At 39.5% G+C, this 21,321-nt stretch overlaps 1 protein-coding gene across 1 annotated transcript in view; it reads left to right on the top strand.

Annotated features, from left to right (window-relative positions):
• cbl (Cbl proto-oncogene, E3 ubiquitin protein ligase) overlaps nucleotides 1–21,321 on the top strand; it is a 45,907-nt gene that overhangs the window by 10,389 nt on the left and 14,197 nt on the right. Inside the window, exons 3-6 of the mRNA XM_042486198.1 lie at nucleotides 14,955–15,101; nucleotides 16,074–16,230; nucleotides 18,238–18,359; nucleotides 20,691–20,828. Coding sequence (XP_042342132.1) covers nucleotides 14,955–15,101; nucleotides 16,074–16,230; nucleotides 18,238–18,359; nucleotides 20,691–20,828 — 564 coding nt within the window. The remainder of the gene's footprint in view (nucleotides 1–14,954; nucleotides 15,102–16,073; nucleotides 16,231–18,237; nucleotides 18,360–20,690; nucleotides 20,829–21,321) is intronic.

The following is a 21,321-nucleotide window of genomic DNA, read 5'->3' as shown; positions in this document are numbered from 1 at the left end:
GTTTTATTTCACTTCCCGTTATACTTGGGATGTAACGATGTATCGTGAAGCAGAACAAAAATCGATACAAAATCGGTGAAATGAAAAATAAACCCAGATACTTTCTTTGAACAGCAGAGGGTGTAATCTACTTTTGACTTTGCTTGCTCAACGTGCTGTCACTTCGTGTTCAACGTCCTACCTCATGTCCGAGACTAGAGACAACTTGCCCAACTCAAATAACAACGCTGCCCCACTTTACGCAACCAATTTGCCTCAATTTGTGCCCGCCCTTCCCCACTTTGTGGATTGATACAAGTTTCACTTAAGTTATTTCCTGAATTTATGCAGAGCTATTGAGAAAGTCACTGGAGGTGCAGCTTGAGTGGCTGTTTTGATGTGAGATTCGTTTGAATATTTGAAATTGTCACTCCCTCGGGTCGCGCCGCCAGCTCAGTTTTCGTCGCAGGTATCCCACCATGCTTTGTACGGGAAATCAGTCACTTTCCAAAAAACATGAATGGGAGTGGATTTTTGGTCGTGTGAAGTCGCGTATAGTGGGGCTGCACCCTAAGACTAAGCTAAGGCTCTGCGACGGCATTTTGAAAGAGAAGATGCACCCTCCAGTTTCAAATCAGGAGTGTGGTGGCATCTGAGCTTCCTCAAGTCAGAAAGAAATAAAGGCGAGAAGATAAAAAATCAGCATGAGAGCCGGCATCATACTAATGCTGCGTTCCATTGTACTCAGAACTCAGGGAAAAAAGACCTTTGACTTGGGAAAGTGCAATGGAACGGCTGTTCAAGTAGGGAATCCAAGTTGGAAACTCGGCAAGATCGATGTAGCCAAAGTTGATGGAATTGATGTCACAGCAAGATGGCAGTGTGTGCAGTGAATGGAGAGATGAATTACCTGGTTGTTAATTTTAACTTTTGTGTAGTGTTTGAGTAGTGAAATGTGCTATAACATCATAGGGGCATTTCCATTCCCATTCAGTTGACTGTTGTTTGATAGAAGGCATGTAGTAGCCTCCTAGCCTTCTCTTCCTGTCTCTGTTAGCTACCTACATCAATAAATCTGCATAATATCTAAAAATCACCTAAAGGTTTTCTAATGGAAGGTGGGGTGTCTGGTGCTGTTGTAGCTCATGTAGGTCCTCAGTACATGCCTCTGATGTTCAGTAGCATCCGTGTTTTTACGAGCTGATGCACTGGAATGCATTTAGATTGGAATTCAGAAAAACAGAGACGGAATTATCAACTCTCGACTTGCAATGGAACGCAGAATTACGAGCTCCGGTCTGCCCCCCTTACGCACGTTCCTCCTTAACAACAACTACACGGCCAAACCACACTGACAAGCGCATTTGCAACCCCGCTCACCCAAACGAGTACAAGAGCCAAAGAGAGTGCCTCACTTATCACTGCAGTCTGAGCTACCACGTGGTCACTGAAAGGGACAGTCCATGTCCTTCATGGATAAATTAATGTTGATAGAAAGTTAAGTGAAAGACTTGATACGTTTATTGTGTATAACATTAGGATTTAAGAGGTGAATCAGTTGATCCTTCTAGAGAAGGTAAATTGTTATGAGGAGTCAGCTTGCAGCAGATAGACCTCTGGACCACTTCAGTTCTGGTGCCGCCATGTGTCATCTTACATGCTCACATTGTAACTTGGAGATGTATCTTAGAGGTATACAAAGCGGATTTTCAAAAAAAAAAAAAAAAAATCAGTGTATAGTCTCATACTATCATAATGCCTCTCAGTCATCACTTGTGACTGAATAGTCATGTGTGGCAATGTATCTGCAGAGACCCAACCCTGCCTGTATTTTCTTATTTTTTTCTTATTTCACTATGGCCACAGCTGTGTGCAGGTATAAAAAGGTAGCGATCAAATGCCAGATGGTAAACAGCACGCATCCAAAAGCAAGCTACAAAAATTGCAGACACAGTGCCAAAAAATGCAAATATAGTGAGGCAAAATGTCAAGTAGACAAAGCTACAGGTGGCTCTCACTTTTGCTTGAGATACTGTTAACAAACAGTAGCTAACAAATCCTGCACAGCATGCCTGTAAGTCTATGAAAGAAACATTTAAATTCCTGCAGACTTAATTCCGATGTCTGTAAAGCAGGTTTGAGGGTTTTAGGGTTAAACTTGAAGTAATATGAGGAAAAAAGGACCTTAAAGTGGGTAGACCGATACGACAGTATTGCACAAAGAACATGCATACTGTGTTGAATAAAGGAACTTATTGTTAGGGAAATGTTTACGAATTGCACTTTACTTTTCATAGTTTTCAATAATCATGAAGAAATTGATTTTAACATTACTTTTGTCTTCATTTCTTTGAAATTTAGTGGCTGCTCTGGCCACTAAGTTTCTAAGAAATGAAGTTGCTTTCTCTGATGTTTTTTTCACACTTTAACGGAGCCAGCTGTCTTTTGAACTGTTTCTTGTTTTTTAAAATTAGGTAATAGTCTTATCAAGCCACTATGTGATACATCCTCATCTTGTTGTTTAGTTCCTCAGTGAGACTGTTCTTTCTCAGCTACTATGACGGTAATCTTGCAAGCAGAAAAATCCCACTATAAAGCAACCTGGGAGAAGAAGAAGCCGTGTTTACAATGAGCTAGTTGACGGTGTTACTTTTAGTCATTTAAAAAAAAAATTCAGAAATGTATTTTTATCGTCACTTCATTGCACCAAGCGACTGCATAAAAAAAAATCCTGGTTAAGGCAGAGGAAACACACACACACACACACACACACACACACACACACACACACACACACACACACACACACACACACACACACACACACAGTAGTCAGGCTTTACACACAAAGGCTGCTATTGTCTGTGTGGAGAAGGCAGTGGCAGTGACACTAACCAATGGGTATCAGCCCACTTAAGACTGCTATAGAGTAAACCAATGACGTTGAGCTGCTAGTGAGACTAGTATGTGGTTAGACAGCAGCTGAGCTCACCACATGGCTCACACTGAAAAGTTGAACAGTAAGGATAAAGTTTATCTCACTGCCTGAATGCAGAATGAATAGTTGATAATACACTGCTTTCACTGTGTTCTTCAATTCAGCCATAATTAAAATATGAGAACACTGGTATTTACTGTTTCCTCCTTTTTATTTTTTTTAAGTCAAAGTGAAGGATCCAAGTGTTTCATGAGAGCCTTGAATGCAGCGTGGGTGGATATGCTGTGTTGTGATGCCGCGCAGACTTCTCCACTATGTCTTCCCCAGAGATTTAGACCCTCTATTTATCTTGCCCCCCCACTCCCATATGTCCCACACAGATTGTTTAGCTTCAGAGATGAAGTAGACTTGAGGTACTGCAGTAAAAGCTTGTGTTTGTTTTTTCTTGAGCAACAGTCCCCTTAGTCCCCCTTGACACGTGTAGAAGTCGTCTAAGATGTGCTGTATATTTAAAGTGATTTTACGCAATTATGGTGGAGAGAACGCAAAGGGGTTCGATGTTGTTCACAGCAGAGGAGAATGAGGATGACAGTGAGTCTACTGTGAACGAGACTTAATTATTAACACTGACAGCCCATATTCAGTCAGGTTCAACGCAACACAGTCAGCACTTCCTCCTTGTTTGCTTCACTTACTTCCTTTTCTGGCTTTACACAGCACAGACGAGACATTTTCTGGCCTCCGAGTTGACAAAGACCCATACAAATCCACAGTTTTCTCTTACTCTCCACCCATGTGTAAAATGTTTTTCTTTTGCCTGCAGTGAATAGAGGACTAGAATGCTTTAATCCCAACCCTGAAGCACTCAGGCTAAAACAGTTGATTTTTTATTAGTAGTTTACAGGCAAAAAATAATCTGTAACTACTTTCATAATCTAATAATCATCATTTCAAGCAAAAATGCCAAACCATTGCTGTCGTTATATTTGGAAATGCTTTTGTCTTTGGGTTTTGAGCTTTCGGGTGGACCAAACTTGCAATTTGATGACCTCACCTTGGACTGTGGAAAACTATGATGGGTCTTTTTCACAAACATAACAGTTAGGCTGATCAAGAATTAATTTAATTAATTCTAGGCAACAATTTCAGATCCAGAACATTTGTAGAAATGTTGCTAACAATTATTCTCATTATCAAAAATACTGTTGTATATTAATTGTTTTTCACTATTCAATGAATTAACTCTTATAACCCTAAACAAATTTTGTGTACAGATTATTATTAAATTATTATCAAATTAATAAATTATCAAATTGCTTGTTTTGTCCAACCAACTGTCCAAAATCTGTAGACGCTAGGTTTACTATCATATATGACAAAGAAAAACTTAGAATTTATGTATTTGAGAAGCTAAAAAACAGCTGATATTTTACATTTTTTGCTTAAAAGATGACTTCAACGATTATTTGTTTATCAAAATAGGTGCAGGTTGATCGTTCAATCGTCTTATTTTTTATCGACTACATAATTCAGCTTGAGACATCCGTAAGAAGATGTCTAAAACCACATAATTGAAAAGTGTGGTAGTTCAGTGCAACAAAGTATTTACCTTCTGCATGAAGAGATGCGACTAGTGTCTTCAGAAGCCTATATGTTAAACATTACACATTCTGCAGTCCCTGAGCAGAGTTATACAGTAGAAGGGTCGATCATTGCATTCTCAAAGAAGTCCTTTAACGCCCTCCTCAGTGGGCCTAACCGGATACCGCTTTGACCTCTGTGTGAGAGTCTGTTTGATCTTCTTCCTGGGCTTAGCTGCCATTGCATCCTGACCACCATCGACAGGTCCAGCTGGTCACAGGAAGTGGTGGGCTTATAGGCTGCAGGGTGACTCAACTGCACTGTGGGACAGTTTATACTGCACAAAGGGACCAAGAGGCTAATAATATGTTGTAAATATTATTTTTAGATGAATGTAAATCTCACATGATCTATTTTGTTTGGTATGCATTCTTTAGACGGCTATTCAGCTGTTCATTATGGCAGTTTGTTTTGTCTTAAAGCCCTGTCAGTTACTCTTCATGAGAGCCAAGTGGTGTGAACATTTCCACCTCTTGATTTTATTTTTTTTCTTTTCCGCTTTTGACAAAAAAGATATCATTGTCCTTAACTGACTTAAAACAATATAATTAACAAACCGTTCAGGTTGTTAGAATTTCTTTCCATTTGATATTGCCGTTATTGGCATTTTTTAAACATTATTAAATTTGTCATAAATGACGATAGTAGCCCAACTTGTTAAAATCTTTTTGCTTTGCAGCAGCAACCATTAAAACGTTGCCTCTCTCTCCTCCCAGTGTCATACACATTAACAACATCTGCACACTTGTAAGGTTGATATAGTTGATTAAATTCACAACTTGACAGTCACCAAATATATTGATAACTAGGGCTGGACGACATTCCGTCACAGTATATGCAATTCGATTTTATTGTAACAGTGATCTATAGAATTACCATCTTGGAACACATCTGCTATTGTTATGACAGCTATAAGCCTCCGGGATTCGAGGGCCAATATTTCAGGCTGATCAGGTGTAGCCAGGGGATATCTGAGCTAAGACTTCCTCTTTCAAGCCTTCATTAATCTTTTTATAAAGATTAATTAAGAAACTCTTACCACACATAACTGTACTTTATCATATTTAAATATTTTGTACTTTTATTTGGAATTTCCATGCAAACAAATAAAGAGCTGCCTCACATGAGACAACACTTGAGTAAAAAACGTAAGACTCAACATAGTAAAGCTGTAATTCTTCCAAAATCAAGGCTTTAAGGTTCCCAGGAACAATAGTTATAAGTGTTAAAGGTATCTGTAGTTATAACCCGATGTCCTTCCTGATCTGTTCAAAATCACATTACCTTGTGAGGCAACTAAATTCACAAGATTGCAAGATCATGAGGTCACACTCAAATTTCTAGATTACACGAGAATTACAAGATCATGCAAGAATATGGCCTTAAATAGCTCTGATGGTAGAAACCATGTTACCAAATATCCGGTGGACCCATTTTTGTGTTTTTGTATAGTCATTGTTTTGGCTTTTGGACTGTTAATCGATCAAAATAAAACATTCAAACATGTCAAACGTGTCTCAGAGAACTGGAAATGTGATTTTTCACAATTTTTTGACATTATAAAGTTAAAACAATTCAGCCCATCATTCATTAAATAGTTAGTTGCAGACCTAAGCACATGGTTAATTAATAGTTTAATCCACACATCTTCTAGCACTATACTTCCCGAGCAACCCTTTTCCTTTACTTGCCTCCATCATCCTGGCCTTCCTTTACTGACAGCATATAGCTCCAGTCCTTTGCACAATAGAAAAATGCATTCCAGACATGCTTCGGTGATATTATTACAATGGTCGGTAGGAACAACTTCCTCAGTCTTTCATTCGGCCTTTTCTGCCGCTGAACTACTGTTCAGGCTTCAGTGGCAGGTGCCATAAAGAGCCTTTCACTCAACAATGATTTGATCTATTTCTGTTCACTCATCAGGACAATGTTCAGTTGTTCAATACATGCTTCAGCTTGCTGTAAATAATGTGTTTATTTGAGAAATTGTTGAAGAGATTTGAGCACACCATAAAATGCTAACTTCTATGGTAAACACTGTGTTTTACTCCCTAATGCCTAATAACTTTGTTAATGTCTTTGTGTGAAACACAGTAGTGGTGAAATGTGAACACTTTACATGAGGCCTTTCTTTCAGTGGGTCGGGGCAGGTGCTTGGCACTGTTGTGTCTAATACCACCACACAGTTACTGGCTGCTGTTGCTACATGTCACAGCACCTGGCTGTCTGAACATTTATGTTTTGGTTATATTATTCAAAGTTTAGTCCGTTTTGTTGCTCACATTTTGGTCATGCTGTCAATTCTAGATGAAAAGATCAGAGCGTGAAATTCATTCTGCAGCTGTTTACAGTAAAGCGCTCCTGTGTCATAAGTGATTTATGTAGTCAAGCCACATGGCATTGTATGGTACAGTACCTCTGGTATTTGCAAATGTCATTTGCATCCATTTCTATTTTGGTTCACCACAAGAACCCCATCCTAAAATATGACTTCCTACTTTCTGTAAACGTACCTGACGTTCATGTGAAACAAAGGTCTGTCTCTGAGTGCACAGCTCTCCTCTTTGACTATCTGAAAACCCATCTTATCGCTACAGCTATGACACTGTAGGAAAGGTCTGTGTGTGAAGTATTGGAAGGAGCCGTGAGGAAATGCAGCGGTGCATGTCAATGAAGCCAGTTCAAATTGTTTACAGGAGAAAATTTGCATGGGTCTCATATATTCCTGTTTTATCAGTAGGTGCTAGGCTATATTTAGTTTAATAATGTATCAACTACCACTCATGTTTTAAAACCGGGAATTCAGGAATGGGCTGTTTGACATTAAGAATCAAACTTGTTAATAAGTTCAGATACTAGGGTTGTAGAGGTATGAAATTGTCATGGTACGGTAACCGTCTCAGAAAATATCGTGATATCATGGTATTACAGAATTATTATTATTATCATCATTATTACTATCGTCAGCATCGTAAGAAATTAAAACAGAAGGGTTAGTTTTGATTGAACAAATATTTAATAACTAGAATTAAGACCTGAACTTTTTTTTTTAAATAGAAGTATGTGTAAAAATTCTCCCTTTTAAAAAAATAACTAAAATAAAGGTGAGATTCTCCATCCAGTTTTCTTTTTTCAATATTGTAGTTAAGCAGATGTACATGGTATGATAATTGTCAACTTTCATATCACGGTAAACCTTAAACACGGTATATTGCTGCAAATCAGTTGGACAGTTTTCATGATATGGTATCATTATTGAGGTTTTAAAGTTGTGCTCAAAGGTGCAAATGCATGCGTTACCCTGCTGGTCTAGGACGGGATTGTACCTGAACTCTCACAGACTGCCTCACCTAATATTAAATTAAAGATGGTGATGGCCATGAAGGGAGACTCCTCTCCAACGGAAGTGAAACCCTATTTTACTGAATAACTCTTTGTCAGTATGTCACAAACCTGTAGTGTTTGTCCACTTTTCAAGTAAAGATATGAGTAAGAATCAAACCCTGCTGGCCTAATTTAGAACAGCTTGACCTGAAAGAGGTTTAGACCTTACACATAGTCATGCGCCTGAACTGAACTAAAGCTGCATTGTCCCAGTCTCAAGCTGATTTACAGTAACGTATCTTCATATTGAAGATAGCCACAGTGCTGTTTCACACTTCTCCTGGTCTCTGCATTAACTCTTTGATATGAATCAAACTGAATGTGCTGCCTTTTTCCTTGAATCTCTGTACAAACTGAGATGACTGAAGTGAAAATGAGTATTGCCACAGCAGGGGGTTGTAGCAGATAGCTAGTTGGTTATGATGGACTTGGGAGTAAAGAGAAGCTTTTAGCAGTTAGCCTAGCAGCCAAATGGCTATCCGTGCTGGCAATGGAAAACACATTTCACTCTTCAGAGGTTGCGGGTGTTTCAGCTTCAATTACATATGCCCACACTTGTAGCTTGGGGCTCCATGTGCAGATATATGCATAGACACACTCACATGCATAAATAGCAGAGCATCAGGGTTATTTATGTCACTGCAGTATCAGTGAGCAACCGACTCATGTAGTCCTCACACTATTAGATTATGGTGATTAGCATGACGCAACCCACTAGCTTCTCAGCCCCACAGGGTACAAAAAGCACTTGCTGTTTATGCTCACAGAGATAAATGAGCTCAGATATGCACCAAGATATGGCGTGTCAACTGTGTAGAGATGATTACACTAAAACAGTGTTGCTTTATGTTGTTTTTTGCTATCTTTATTTTCTTCATAATAATCTTCAAGCCTGTCTAATTGACTAGAAAGATAAGAACTTTGAAAGAGAGATTAGATTAAAGTCAAAATGCTCATTTGGAGAAGTTGGTCTGGATTTTGCACAGCTGTTTTTTTAATTTAGGGTTTTTTATTCAGGAGGTTGTGTAAGGAAGCAGTTAAGTGTGTTTTGTTGCTTAAGTGCAGTGTAGTCTGAGGTCTGTGAGTGTGTGTTGTGTGCTGTCATGGCTGTTTCCTGATGGCGATCTGGACTGAAGCCAGTTCCGGAGAGTTAAATTTATAAAGTGATGACTAGAGCAAAATGGTAAGCAAGAATTTCAAACACATACTCTTCTTTGTTTGCCAGTACAGCAGCTACGTTTATTTTGAATTCATGTGTATATTCTTTGTGTAACCATTCACCACTTTAACAAATTCAGTCTCCAAATAGTATTAACCCTGAACATAACGGGTGCTCCCTTTACTTTGCATATGTGTCACAATGTAATCAGATGCTTGCAACTGGAGCTTCATTACTTCATTTGTTCTGGAGCTTCATTATAGACTCATAAAGTTGTTAGATCTTTTGTGCAATCAATGCAGTCACTTTCCAAAAAAATACAGGGCTGCAGTGATCCAAAAGCATTATAATCATAGGTCTGTATTTTGTTGGTCTGTAGGTGTAGTTGTCCTCCAGGCCCTTTGTCCTGATCTAGCTGAGTTAATCTTAGAAATTCTTGGAATGTAACTTTTGGTAGCTTTGTTGCAGGGCTCAATTTGTGTTTGATCTGCACTTCTCTTTTAGCCTCAAGCAGAAAAGATAATACAGCTGCATGATGATATTACAGCTACTTGTGACTGCCAATCCAGACAGGCTCACATTCTGTAAGGCTGACCCCTTGGTTGCTGTGCTGCGGTGTATTAGCGCAGTGCGGTGGTGGCTGGCTAGCTGCGCTACTTTATCACAGCCAGCAGGAAACAGGAAGGGAGCAGCCAGCTGCAAGGTCAGAGGTCATTCTATAGCATGAGGGGGATGGTGGACAAAAAACTAGTGTTCAGATAAAAAGGGTTTGGCTTGTCGCCGTGGTTGTGGTTAAGAATGAGTGAGACGGAAAAAGAAAACACTATAGACATATGATGATCCAGAGTAAGTCGGCAAACCATTCTCTGTGCGGCTGTGGTCCTCTGACTCTGCATTGTCTGTGTTGGCACAGCAGCTTAAAGAGCAGCAACAGTTGTAGAAGCACTGGCTACTGCCCAGTGCACACACGCACGCGCACACACACGCACACAGATACACAGTACAGAGCTTTTATTGTAGGATGGAGAGGGACACGGCCTGGGAGAGAGGGAGAGATGCTAAAACAGATATCAGCTTGTGTCGCTACGTATGATTTATAGAGTTTGTTAGAGTTTTAAAATAATATTCAGCCTGCTTTTGGTGATGTTTTCTCAATCACACGCACAAAAAGAAAGTCTCATTCACTGTGCAAATCTCGTGCCAGAGACAGCTGTGCCACTCTGTGAGCTCGATGCCAGTCAGGCCAGTGTTCACATTCATTCTCTCTGTCTTTTGAGTCACTCACACGATATGGACATTTGCTGTTACACCATGTCTATGTGGAATTACTGTGTGCATGTGTAGAAAAAGCCTAGACTGGTGGCTGTGAAACTGTTTTTGGCTGTGTTTCCCAGAATATTGACCCGAGGTTTGTTATCCCCGGACGTGGTTTTAAACACGTATTGAAGTGCACAGTCACATGCTTGGGGATTTTTTTTGACTCAGCATTTGCATATGCCGCTTCACATGATACTCCATGTGTACTTTTGCAGGTATTGCAGATAGACAACTAACAAGCCCCTTCTGCATGTGTAAAACCCCACAGTTACTGCAGTGGTCTTATTAGGTCTAGTTTTTTTTTTTTTTTGCTTTTGAAGAAAAACACTTTTGTCAATCAGCATCTTATTTTCAACAATTCAGCAATCAACAGTCATTCACTAGTTCCCACTCTTCAGTTGTGATGATTTGCTGCTTTTTTGTTTTACATAGTTGTAAACTAAATACGTTTGTGTTTTGAACTATTAATCAAACAAAACAAGAAATCTGAATAACTCATATTGAGCTGTGAGACATGGAGATGGACATTTTTTCCCAATATTTTGACATGTGTACCTCAATCAGTTAATCAAGATTAGAACCTACAACAATTGTTATTTGCAGCCCTAGTTTTAGTTTTGTTTTGAGGTTTAAAAATCTTGCTGCATTGATACATGGTAAAATAATTTTGGAATGCAGGGTAGACAGAAAGGCCATTATTGAAGCTACTGCTCATGCCGTTATTGGCAGCAGCTAGTCAGCCAGCTTAAAAGCAGCTCATAGATTTTGTTTTGCTCTAATAATCCAGGTCCCTTGGAAGTGCTTGGGATTTTTGAATTTTTTGTAGTGGCCAAACAGTATAATTACATTAGTCATATGATGCTTTGTGGCCCAAAAAGACTTTTTCCCATAAAATAAAGACATCTGTAAATCAGTGGCTAAGTTTTTGAGCATAACAAATCTCGCAAAATGACTTGTTTCACTGTCAGGATTTGATCTATTTGGTTTGATAACATTTGGAAAGTCTTAAAGTGCCACACAATTAAATATTTTTATCCCCATCCAATTAAGCAAAACAAGAAGTAGCCAGTTTTGGGGGCTCAAGGGCCATTGAGCAACTTTCATAGGAATGAATGGGGCCCTGCCTCCAACACTGCATCCAGGTCTCTTTATACGTCCATGTGATAATCAGGGTTGCCCTGCTCGTCATAACGTGCACTGTATCCCCTCTTTGCCTTTTTTACATTAATTCAAAAGCTGTGTTTTCCCTTTTTTCATTTTTAGATCAGCTGGTTTTGCTAATTGGGTGGAACTGATTCCTTGTGGTTCATTCTTTCAGAGCTGTTCTTTCTGTATGTCACCCATAAAAATTTGTAGAGGGACCTCAAGTGACTGCCCCGCTGCCTGTTGAATACATGCCAAATTTTAGCCAAGCGTTTGCCACTTTGGATCATAACATTTCAGTGCATAATGTGGCCCACAGAAAATGTGACCCTAAGTGAGAATCTTCAAACATATCAGTGGCATATGTGGGTAATTTAGAAATGAACTTTAATGGTGGGTTAGAGGAGTAGGAATTTAAAAGCTTGAACTCTCAAGTAGCCTTCATGAATGTTTCAGAGATGAGGGAAGAGGATAAGTGCATTCATAAGACAGTAAACTAGCAGAGATGTGGAAATGAAAGCTTTTAGTGAGGAGATCCTAATTCCAGGTATACAGTTGACAGAGAGGAGAGCTGTCTTCATGTGATTACCTTGTAGATGAAAGCAGAGCAGTAGGGGGCTTGTTGTAACTCGAGCAAAAGCACAGGGTACAGAGAGGTTGACGGGAGAATGGATGAGACTGCAGCTTTAAGGCTCAGTAGGCCAGTAGGGCTTGGAGGCAGAAGAAACAGAGGGGGACCTCCTGCTGAGATGATAGCTGCTGAAGAAAACACATAGTCATGCAGTGTCAAAATGCTCTGTGATGACACTGAAAAGAGAAGACGTTCACTACGAGGGCTGCATGAGCTCCTCAGGGAAATGCCAAGAGTAGTTGAAGGTCTCATTTTCCACATTGCATCACTGATGAGGGTAGCCCTGACTTCAAAGACACACAGTCCCTGCATCTGGTTTCAAGTCTTTTGCTGTAGATTTCAAGTAGGCAGTGCAGTTCAAAAGATTAGACATCTAGCTACAAGAGTGCTCACTGTTTGAGGATCATTTACTGCTGAGAGGGTATAAATACAACACTTTTCTTGCAGTTTGTGAGCGTTTCTCTTTGAGATTCTTGTCTGCTCCGTCTGAGGTGAACTATCACCTCTAACAAGCACTGGTCTATTTTGGCAGGTTCTCAACGTACACTAATCTTATTCATCCATCTTCAGTAACTGTCCTCCTTCCTCATTCACTCTTTCCACTCCCCCCTCGCCTCCACTCATAGGGTGCATAGTGTAGTGTAGGGCAGCTGCAGTGTAGCCACGCTTTCATTGCTGTCTCTCTTGTGCATGTCAATTCACCCTGCCCCACAGCCAAGCACAATCTCCTTCTGTGCTGCCTCATAAATCATGTCTTTCTCAGCATAACACTTCTAATGCTGTGATGGGGTGCAGGGGTATGGTGACATTGTGCGACTTCGTTCTCTTGGTTTCTAGTCGCCTTTTTTATATCCTCCTCCCTCACTCTTATCTTCCTTAGTTATTCTCGTCTCCTCATCTCTCTTATTCTGTCATCTTTCTTTTTCTTTCTCTTTTTCTCCTACTCTTCCGTCCTCTCCTCTCTGTGCTTGTCGACCAGTCTTTTGCAACTTGGAGCTGTATACTATGATGTCCTGGCCGCTACACCTCAGTCACTCTGTGATCAAGAACATTGCTGTGTTGTCCCTCCGGACCTGTGACTATTTCTGTAATGTGGAAGCAGCTAAGGACAAGTCTCAGTGGGAGAGCACAGCAAGCAGAAACTTGGCCTTGTGTAAGAAAAAAAAAAACGGGTCTTTATTTTTTTATACCTATTGTCCTTGCTGCATACGTTAAAAGCTCATATGGAAAAGCACAGTTTACATGTGAGTCTCGTGTTTTAAGAGGTATGGCTAACATACATGTTGCCTCCTCACGTGTATGGAGGCAGAGTCACTGAGATGGTTTGTGGAAAAACAAATAAAAGCAAATTTAATGTTACTGTGAAGCTTGTCATGCCACAACAATACCAGGCTAACAGCATCCAGAAGATCTAAATCTTAAACCATCATTTTATCCAACAATAGTGGCAGCAGATCTAGATGCATTTTTCTGTTTTTATTGTATCCTCTTTTAAGTACAGTAAACGATCATTTATCACATACTAGGAAACCTCAATTTATGGTGATGGTGATCACAATTTGAGCTTTTGGTCAACTGTTCAGACAGCTGAGTGGAAAGCAACACGCAATCCTACACACAGACACAGCTGAACATCTTCCCAAAGCTACCGATGGAGTGTGAGTAAAGTGATATATCTCATAGAACCGTCATAAACCCTGACAGTGAGATGGCACTGGTGTCAAGTCCTATTTCCCGCTGGAGGAAGTGAAGAAACAAGCTAATAAATAAATGGGCAAAGAGAGATGTATTCAGAAAACTGTCCGCATGAAGAGAGAGATGTAAGGACACAATGTTTATCTAGTCATCTTTATATTTGCTTATGTGTTTCTTTCAGAGTTTTAGCGTCATTTATATTCACTATGTTTTGGAAAGCAAGTGTTTAATTAAAAAAATGAAAATACTCATGATTACTAATACATATTTACATGCAAGATGTTTTAGGGTGTAGATTTGGTATAAAAGCCAGGAACATCGCATCACTGCATTTTTTTACATTATGAGGGGTGGCTCAGCAGCAGGTTACTGTTTATAGTTGAGAAAGGAAATAACATGTTTGGTGCACATTTGAATATTTTTTTCTGTCATTTAATTTTTGTTGATATTTCACATACAAGAGAAAAATGTTTTTGTTTTTTTTCATCATGTAAGCTAACCAGTATTAGCAGGACTCCTTATGTTGTCATCACCTGTATTTGCAAGCTTAATGGTTTATGGCATTAATGCTAAATTATATTATTAAATAATCAATCATTATTTAATCACTTTCCTTGATGATTTTAATTTAGTTTAAAATACAATTTTCTTGTAGCTACAAGTTATAACTAGAGTCTTCATTTATACTGCTTGTGTATTTTGGTCACACTTGGTGCAGATCCACATTTATAATGTATAATTCCAAAGAACTGCATTTTTTTTTTTTGATTTTTTTTTTTGCAAAAATCTCTAGCAAGCAAAAAAACTATTCAGGTTTCATTAAACCTCATTAATAACTCATAACACTGGTAAACATTCTTAAACATGATGAGGATTGACGCATCAGTAATACACACACTGTATTAAGTGCCATCTGATTAAAATCAACACATGGAATGCTGATACATTTTTGAAATGTTGCTCTGCGTTTCTCTTTTGAAGTTGTACGGATGACACTGAAACCCTGAGTGCAATGATGAAGACATGAAATCTCACACTCTCCCCTTTACTTTTGACTTCCACAGGCGGAATCTCACCAAGCTGTCGTTGATCTTCAGTCACATGCTGGCTGAGCTGAAGGCCATCTTCCCCAATGGTTTGTTCCAGGGCGACAACTTCCGCATCACAAAGGCAGATGCTGCAGAGTTCTGGAGGCGCGCCTTCGGGGACAAGTGAGCCCAATTCTACATTACTTTTTTCACACTGTATTTTATACCCCAGTGTTTACAAACTGGAGTCATTTATAGACTGTTCCCAACAGATACATTTTAACGAGAAGTTACTACAGTAAGATAATATACGAAAATGTGACATCTGAGAGAAATAGTTTCAGTCTCCTTGCTGTTCCTCTGAAGTAGTCACAGACATTAAATATCTTTTCTGGGACAAATGTAAGGTTATTGAATAGATGGCTCTCTTGACTAAAATGAGTCCTCTTTGGTGGGTCTTTGTCATTTTAATATGGAAGCCCGTGTTCTATATACAATCACAGACATTGTAACTAATCAATCCCTCGGTGCACATAGCTCAATCAGATCTCAAGCAAGTGCAGTCATACAAAAATAATCCAGTCATGTGAACTACAAGATCATTTGAATAGCTGGGTTTTCCCTATACTACATATTAATATATTCATTTCCTCATTTGTCAGATGGCTGTGAGGTTTGTATATCTTATATTTTTAACAAGAACTAAAAATATGGAATAGAAAAGGGTTGTTTTTTGCATAAGCTGACTTAAATGCATTGATGTTCATCTCTTAGCATATCTGCTCCGTCTCTTTAAAAGATCACATCAAGTTACCTTTAAAGCTCTCTTTGGGAGTTTTGAAACAGCGCTTGAACAAAATAGCATTTTTTTTTGTCACTTATAAATCACTAGAATGTAGTTACTCACTGGAAATAATGCTCATCTCTGTATTTAGACATTTTGGTGGTGCGTTAGTTGCAGGCACCAGTGATTTAAGGGCCCATAATGCACAAAAGAAGTATGCAACAGACCAATGAGTAATCCACAGTTACAATCAAGTCACTGTGTCTTGGCAAAATGCAGGTAGTCTACATTCAACGCTCATTATCTATGATGCTTTGATGTTCAGTTTTTGCAAGGAGGTGTTGTCACATGTTTTGTGTTGTGTGTTACAGGACCATTGTGCCTTGGAAGATGTTTCGTCAGTCTCTCCATGAGTTTCACCCCATCAGCTCTGGACTGGAGGCCATGGCCCTCAAGTCCACCATAGACCTCACCTGCAACGACTACATCTCTGTTTTTGAGTTTGACATCTTCACCAGGCTATTCCAGGTAGTGAGCACACACAGACACACACTCTACACTGTTCTCCCTGTGTTATCATTGTGTTGTGACCTAACAAGAAGAGAAATGTGCAAAGGAAAGACAGAGATAGAAAGTAATTCATAGCAGTCTGTTAGCCGTGGTGTTGGAAACAAATTCTATTTGAGCGGCACATAATGAACTTAAACGAATCTGCCACTTCTTTTTTTGGATAACTCTATCAACTTGTTAGCAGGATGCCAGCAGAGTTATTCGCTCTGTCAGACTAAGTTGAAACTTTACTTCATCTTGTTCACTCAGTATAGTTATAAATGTTTAGCAGTTATTTTGCCCTCTGGTGTCTGTCATTGCTCAGACAGCCCAAACAGGTCTGTGCTTTCCAGATAGAGGGCCACACTGAGATCCTTCTCAAGGACAGTCATCTTTATATGTTATCATGTTACCACTGAAAAGTACTTAGTGCAAGATAAACAGTTAAGATGAAAATTTGTAGATGTTTAGCAAACTCTGGGGCTGCAGAGCGTCAGTAGGTTATCTGTTTGAGTAGTCATGTTTTTGTAATAGGCCACACTATTGACATACACATGCATGAAGCATGAAGCAGCAAGAGAAAATAGGGCTGTTAAAAAGAAAAAAATAGAAAGGCTAGAGGAAGGGGGTGGTATATGTTGGGTTTATCAGGCATCATCTCCAGCGCTTATCTATAGTCTGTAGTGCAAGCATTTTCTATCAGCATTGTAATTAACACGGCACTAAATGAAAACCATTGACTTTTTGTCCCATCTCTGTTTTAATTTACATGATCTAAAACCTCTTGCATCATATCTCGTATGCACTTGTGTATGTTGTTTATCCCATCAGTGACATTATCCCTGGCTACTTGTGTGCAGAGCACCGACAAGCTTAATGAAGCCTAAACAGATTACAGACATTTCCTATGACCCTCCCTCACACAGAGAAAAAGCCTCCTCTAAATGTCCTCAAACACAGAATAGGAAGTGAGCCTGTGGCCATTTTGAGCTCTGTCCTTGATATGCAGTAGACTTGGAGTGATATTATGGGTTTTGTTTAAATTATTATGACTATCAAAAGCCCTTCAAATGTTTCATGCAGCAACTTTTGGCAGTATATTTACCCTGAATTATGTGGTGGTGATTATGATCCAATATAATACCAAAGGTTTGGTTACTCTGTTCAGTTAAGTGGAAGTGGAGCAGGTGAGAAGTAAATGCACATCTACTAGATACTACATCACCCACAACATGAAGCCAGAAAGCTGAGAGAGAGATGAGAAACAATGCTTCTAACATTAGACAGCTTCGACTTGTCACTTCCTCTGTTCAAAAAATATTTAAAAAAAAAAACCAACATCAGGTTTTAATTAATACAGAGGAACAGGCAGATTCAACCTTATAAGGAAAGTTGAGTTCTATCACAAGTGAGAGCAGATTGAGCCGTGCCCGTGTCTTTTGGAGCTCATTTTCACTGTGATACGTGTTAATTCTACTTCCTTTCACACACTAGACAGACTGCTGAAAGCAATTGCGGAACCACCTACTCACTACCACACTCAGTCAGCTATAGCAGCATTTTTTTTTTTTTCTTGCTTAAGTCTTCACCTCTTGTTGTACTGGTGGCTTGCCTTGATTTGGGTCAAGTAGTTTTTGAAGAAAGAAACATAAAGTTGACTTGTGCTTTCTTTATATACAATATGGGAAGCAGGCTGCTGTTTTACATTTAGCCTTCCTCATTCTGTGGGTCCAGATGGTGCCAAATGAGTTGCATGCTGTTTTAAGTGCTGCAAATTCTGCTTTAAGGACCTTCTTACACTGCTTGACCCAGGTTGAAATGGCCATCGTAAATCACACTGATTTCAACAAATGGTTGTTTCAGCGTCATCCGTGATACAGTACGTTTCTCCATTACATAGAATTGTTGCTGTGTCCATTCACTCACACATCAGATGAGTCACTCTTGTGTTTGTGTATGTGTGTGTGTGTTTGTGTGTGTGTGTAGCCTTGGTCGTCCCTGCTGCGGAACTGGAACAGCTTGGCAGTTACTCACCCGGGGTACATGGCCTTTCTCACCTACGATGAGGTCAAAGCACGGCTGCAGAAGTTCATCCACAAGCCTGGCAGGTGAGCCGTGAAGAGAAAGACATGTGCATACAGGCACACGCTTTGTAATGCAATCTCAATAGAGATGTGATATCACTAGTGCAACAATTTATTCATAACTGCACATTTCTGAGCATAGTGCATGTCTGAATTGGCTCTGCCCTCCCAGTCACCTCCCATTCACTTGAAATAAATAGCTTAATGTCCATCATTGGCTTATATGAGGGCATTTTTGGCACTGTGAGCAATTGACTTTTATTTCCATTATAGGGACCTAATGAGACTCATCATGTAACCATGTTCGTGTGTTTCCATGGGCAGCAGCATGGTTACAGGTTTACTGGAGCTCTCAGGACTTATTTTTGTCCCTGCTCAGGAGATGATGTGTTTGAGTGTATAGTCAAATACAATCATCAGTTTTATGTATGACTCTGCACATAAACGCACACACACATGAAATGCAAATCATCAAAGTTTGGATTTGTATACATACAAATACAGGACCCAACTTCAGTCTTGATGCCAGTTTCACATGCCAATTATACTATGGTGTGTGTGTGTGGGCTTGTGTGTGAAGGACCCAGGGCAGCATGGCACTGGTACCTAACATCAATGGCCTGATTGTACACTGAAAGCTGATGTCACTGTTTAGGCTTGGCTTGTGTAGGGCCACGTTGACATCTGAGCAGTTATTGGTCAGTGTGAGCGCTGCATTTTGACACTATAAATTACAGCTTACTGTCAGGAGTGTTCTGTTGGTATTATGGGATAAGCAGGTGTTCCACTTCCAAGCCAAACACCGAGGTCATCACCAAGGCTACTTTTTTCCACCTGTTCAGTACCTTCAAACTCGATCCTTCAATGTTGCCACTGATAAGGAAACAATAATATTTGCATCCGTTGCATGTTGGCCGCATTAATGTGATGCTCTTTTTCTTGTGTACTTCAGTCACATAACAGTGCTCTCCAGCTTTCCCTGAATGTTGCAGCTAGTGTAATAACAAAGACACGCTTCTTTACAAGGATATTCAGTACCCTTGATTTTTAGTTCAGTCACTTCCTGATCCAAAATGCTTAACTTGTACAGAGAAACAAGGAGGCAGCAAATGTTCAGTACTGAGAAGAGTGGCTGCTATTTGCAAAGTGATGTGGCCTCTTGTACTGATACTTTTCACTCTAGAATAGGTTACAGCACAGCTGCTCATGCCCATGAGACAAACCAGTTTAACTGACTATGAGCAGTTATTGAAGGCACACCCACCATGCCACCGTATGGTTATACTCTAAAACTTCCCTGTGGAGTTTTTGACCTCTGGAAGCTGTTATTAAGCTGTTTTCTTATGAGTGGGTATCTGTTTTGTACATGCATACACAGACTCACACTATTCCACTGATCCACAGGTGACAGTTTCACATACAGATTTGCAGCAATACGCCAGCAAAGACAGGGAAGAAGACTGCTAGCTTGTAAACATGGGTGTAAACAATGCTTGATATAAAATACCTTTTAAAACATCTGCATCCCAAATATTTTATGAGGGAGAAAATCCATTCAGTGCATTTTTTAGACCTCAAGGATACATACAATGCTTTTTGGTGAGTATCAGTGATACTCAGTGATAATGTTAACATAACTTTGTCGTTTACAACAAAACACCACAGAAAACGCTACTTTAAAGGTTCAGTGTGTACAGTTTTGGAGCATTAAGGGGTAGGTATTTTATTAAGATTTAAGATTTTCTTCTTCCTGTTCCTGTTTGTTCATGTAATGTGTATAAGTGTTATGAGAAAAAAGCGTTTACTAGGATTTTGATATTGTTTTGGAATGAATCTATTAGCAGAAATTGTAGCAGTTAGCAGCAGGTGAGATGCACATGATGTCTTTGCTCATCATGTATCTTGTCTGTTGATGCTGTTTCTGTGGGGCAAGAAAACAAATTATTATGGGGCCTTGAAAAGTCATGGAAAAGTATAGAAACGTTGTCTGTGAAACTATGTGGGAACCCTCTCTATATATTTTACAACCTATTATTTTTGTAGTTGATTTATCTTCATATACATGTAGAACGCATTTTACGTCATTTGCTTTTGTTTTATTTTGTTTGAATGAGATATCTTTTCATGATCATGCAAATTAGATGTGCTTGTATAGTGTCATAGTATAGTTTATCCTACATACTGTATTTGCATTTGAACTTATTTTATTATAAACAGTTCCATGCATATTTGAAGAACATGGTTCTCAGTGTGCATAATTTTCAAGACACCATCCTCTATTTGATCATTTTTTTTCATAGCAGTAAAGAGTGACAACTGCTGTATGTCTTATTTTCCATGTTTCTCTTCCCTCAGTTACATCTTCCGACTGAGCTGCACACGTCTGGGCCAGTGGGCCATTGGTTACGTGACGGCAGATGGAAACATACTCCAGACCATTCCCCACAATAAACCCCTCTTCCAGGCCCTCATTGATGGTTTCAGGGAAGGATTGTAAGTCCACTGGCATTTTGTTTGGCACACTTACATGTGACATTTTCCTCTGAGGTTTTCATCTGAACCTCTGCTCGGTGTCTCTGTGGCTCGGTCTTGGTCTCTGTGTGACACAGCTTTAATAAATGATCGATAATCAAGTTTCCTGTCGTATGCAGGACTTCTCTTTTTTGCCATTTTTCATTTTCTTTCCCCTTCTCTTCCCACAAAATATGCATCTCTGTTTAAACTATGCAGCTCTGCTTTGCATCCCACGATTGAATCTGCCTTTTAGCTCTAAACCAATCCAGCCATATCATATTGCCTGTTCCCATCATTCCAGTGTTATCATAACCAGAATAGAACTGTTGGTTTCTAATGCGAAGCTCAGTCAGTGGTTTTGCTGGCTGGCATGAAACTCATCTTTTTATGCCAGCGTTGATTCCTTTGTTTAATGAAAGCTATGGTTGGCCTGTCCCAACCTGTAATCAAATCCTGATTTTAAACCAAGAGA

This window comes from Plectropomus leopardus, chromosome 5, assembly GCF_008729295.1.
Source record: "Plectropomus leopardus isolate mb chromosome 5, YSFRI_Pleo_2.0, whole genome shotgun sequence".
NCBI lineage: Eukaryota > Metazoa > Chordata > Actinopteri > Perciformes > Serranidae > Plectropomus > Plectropomus leopardus.
The sequence above is the reverse complement of the archived record's forward strand: the minus strand, read 5'-3'. Positions and strand labels throughout refer to the sequence as shown.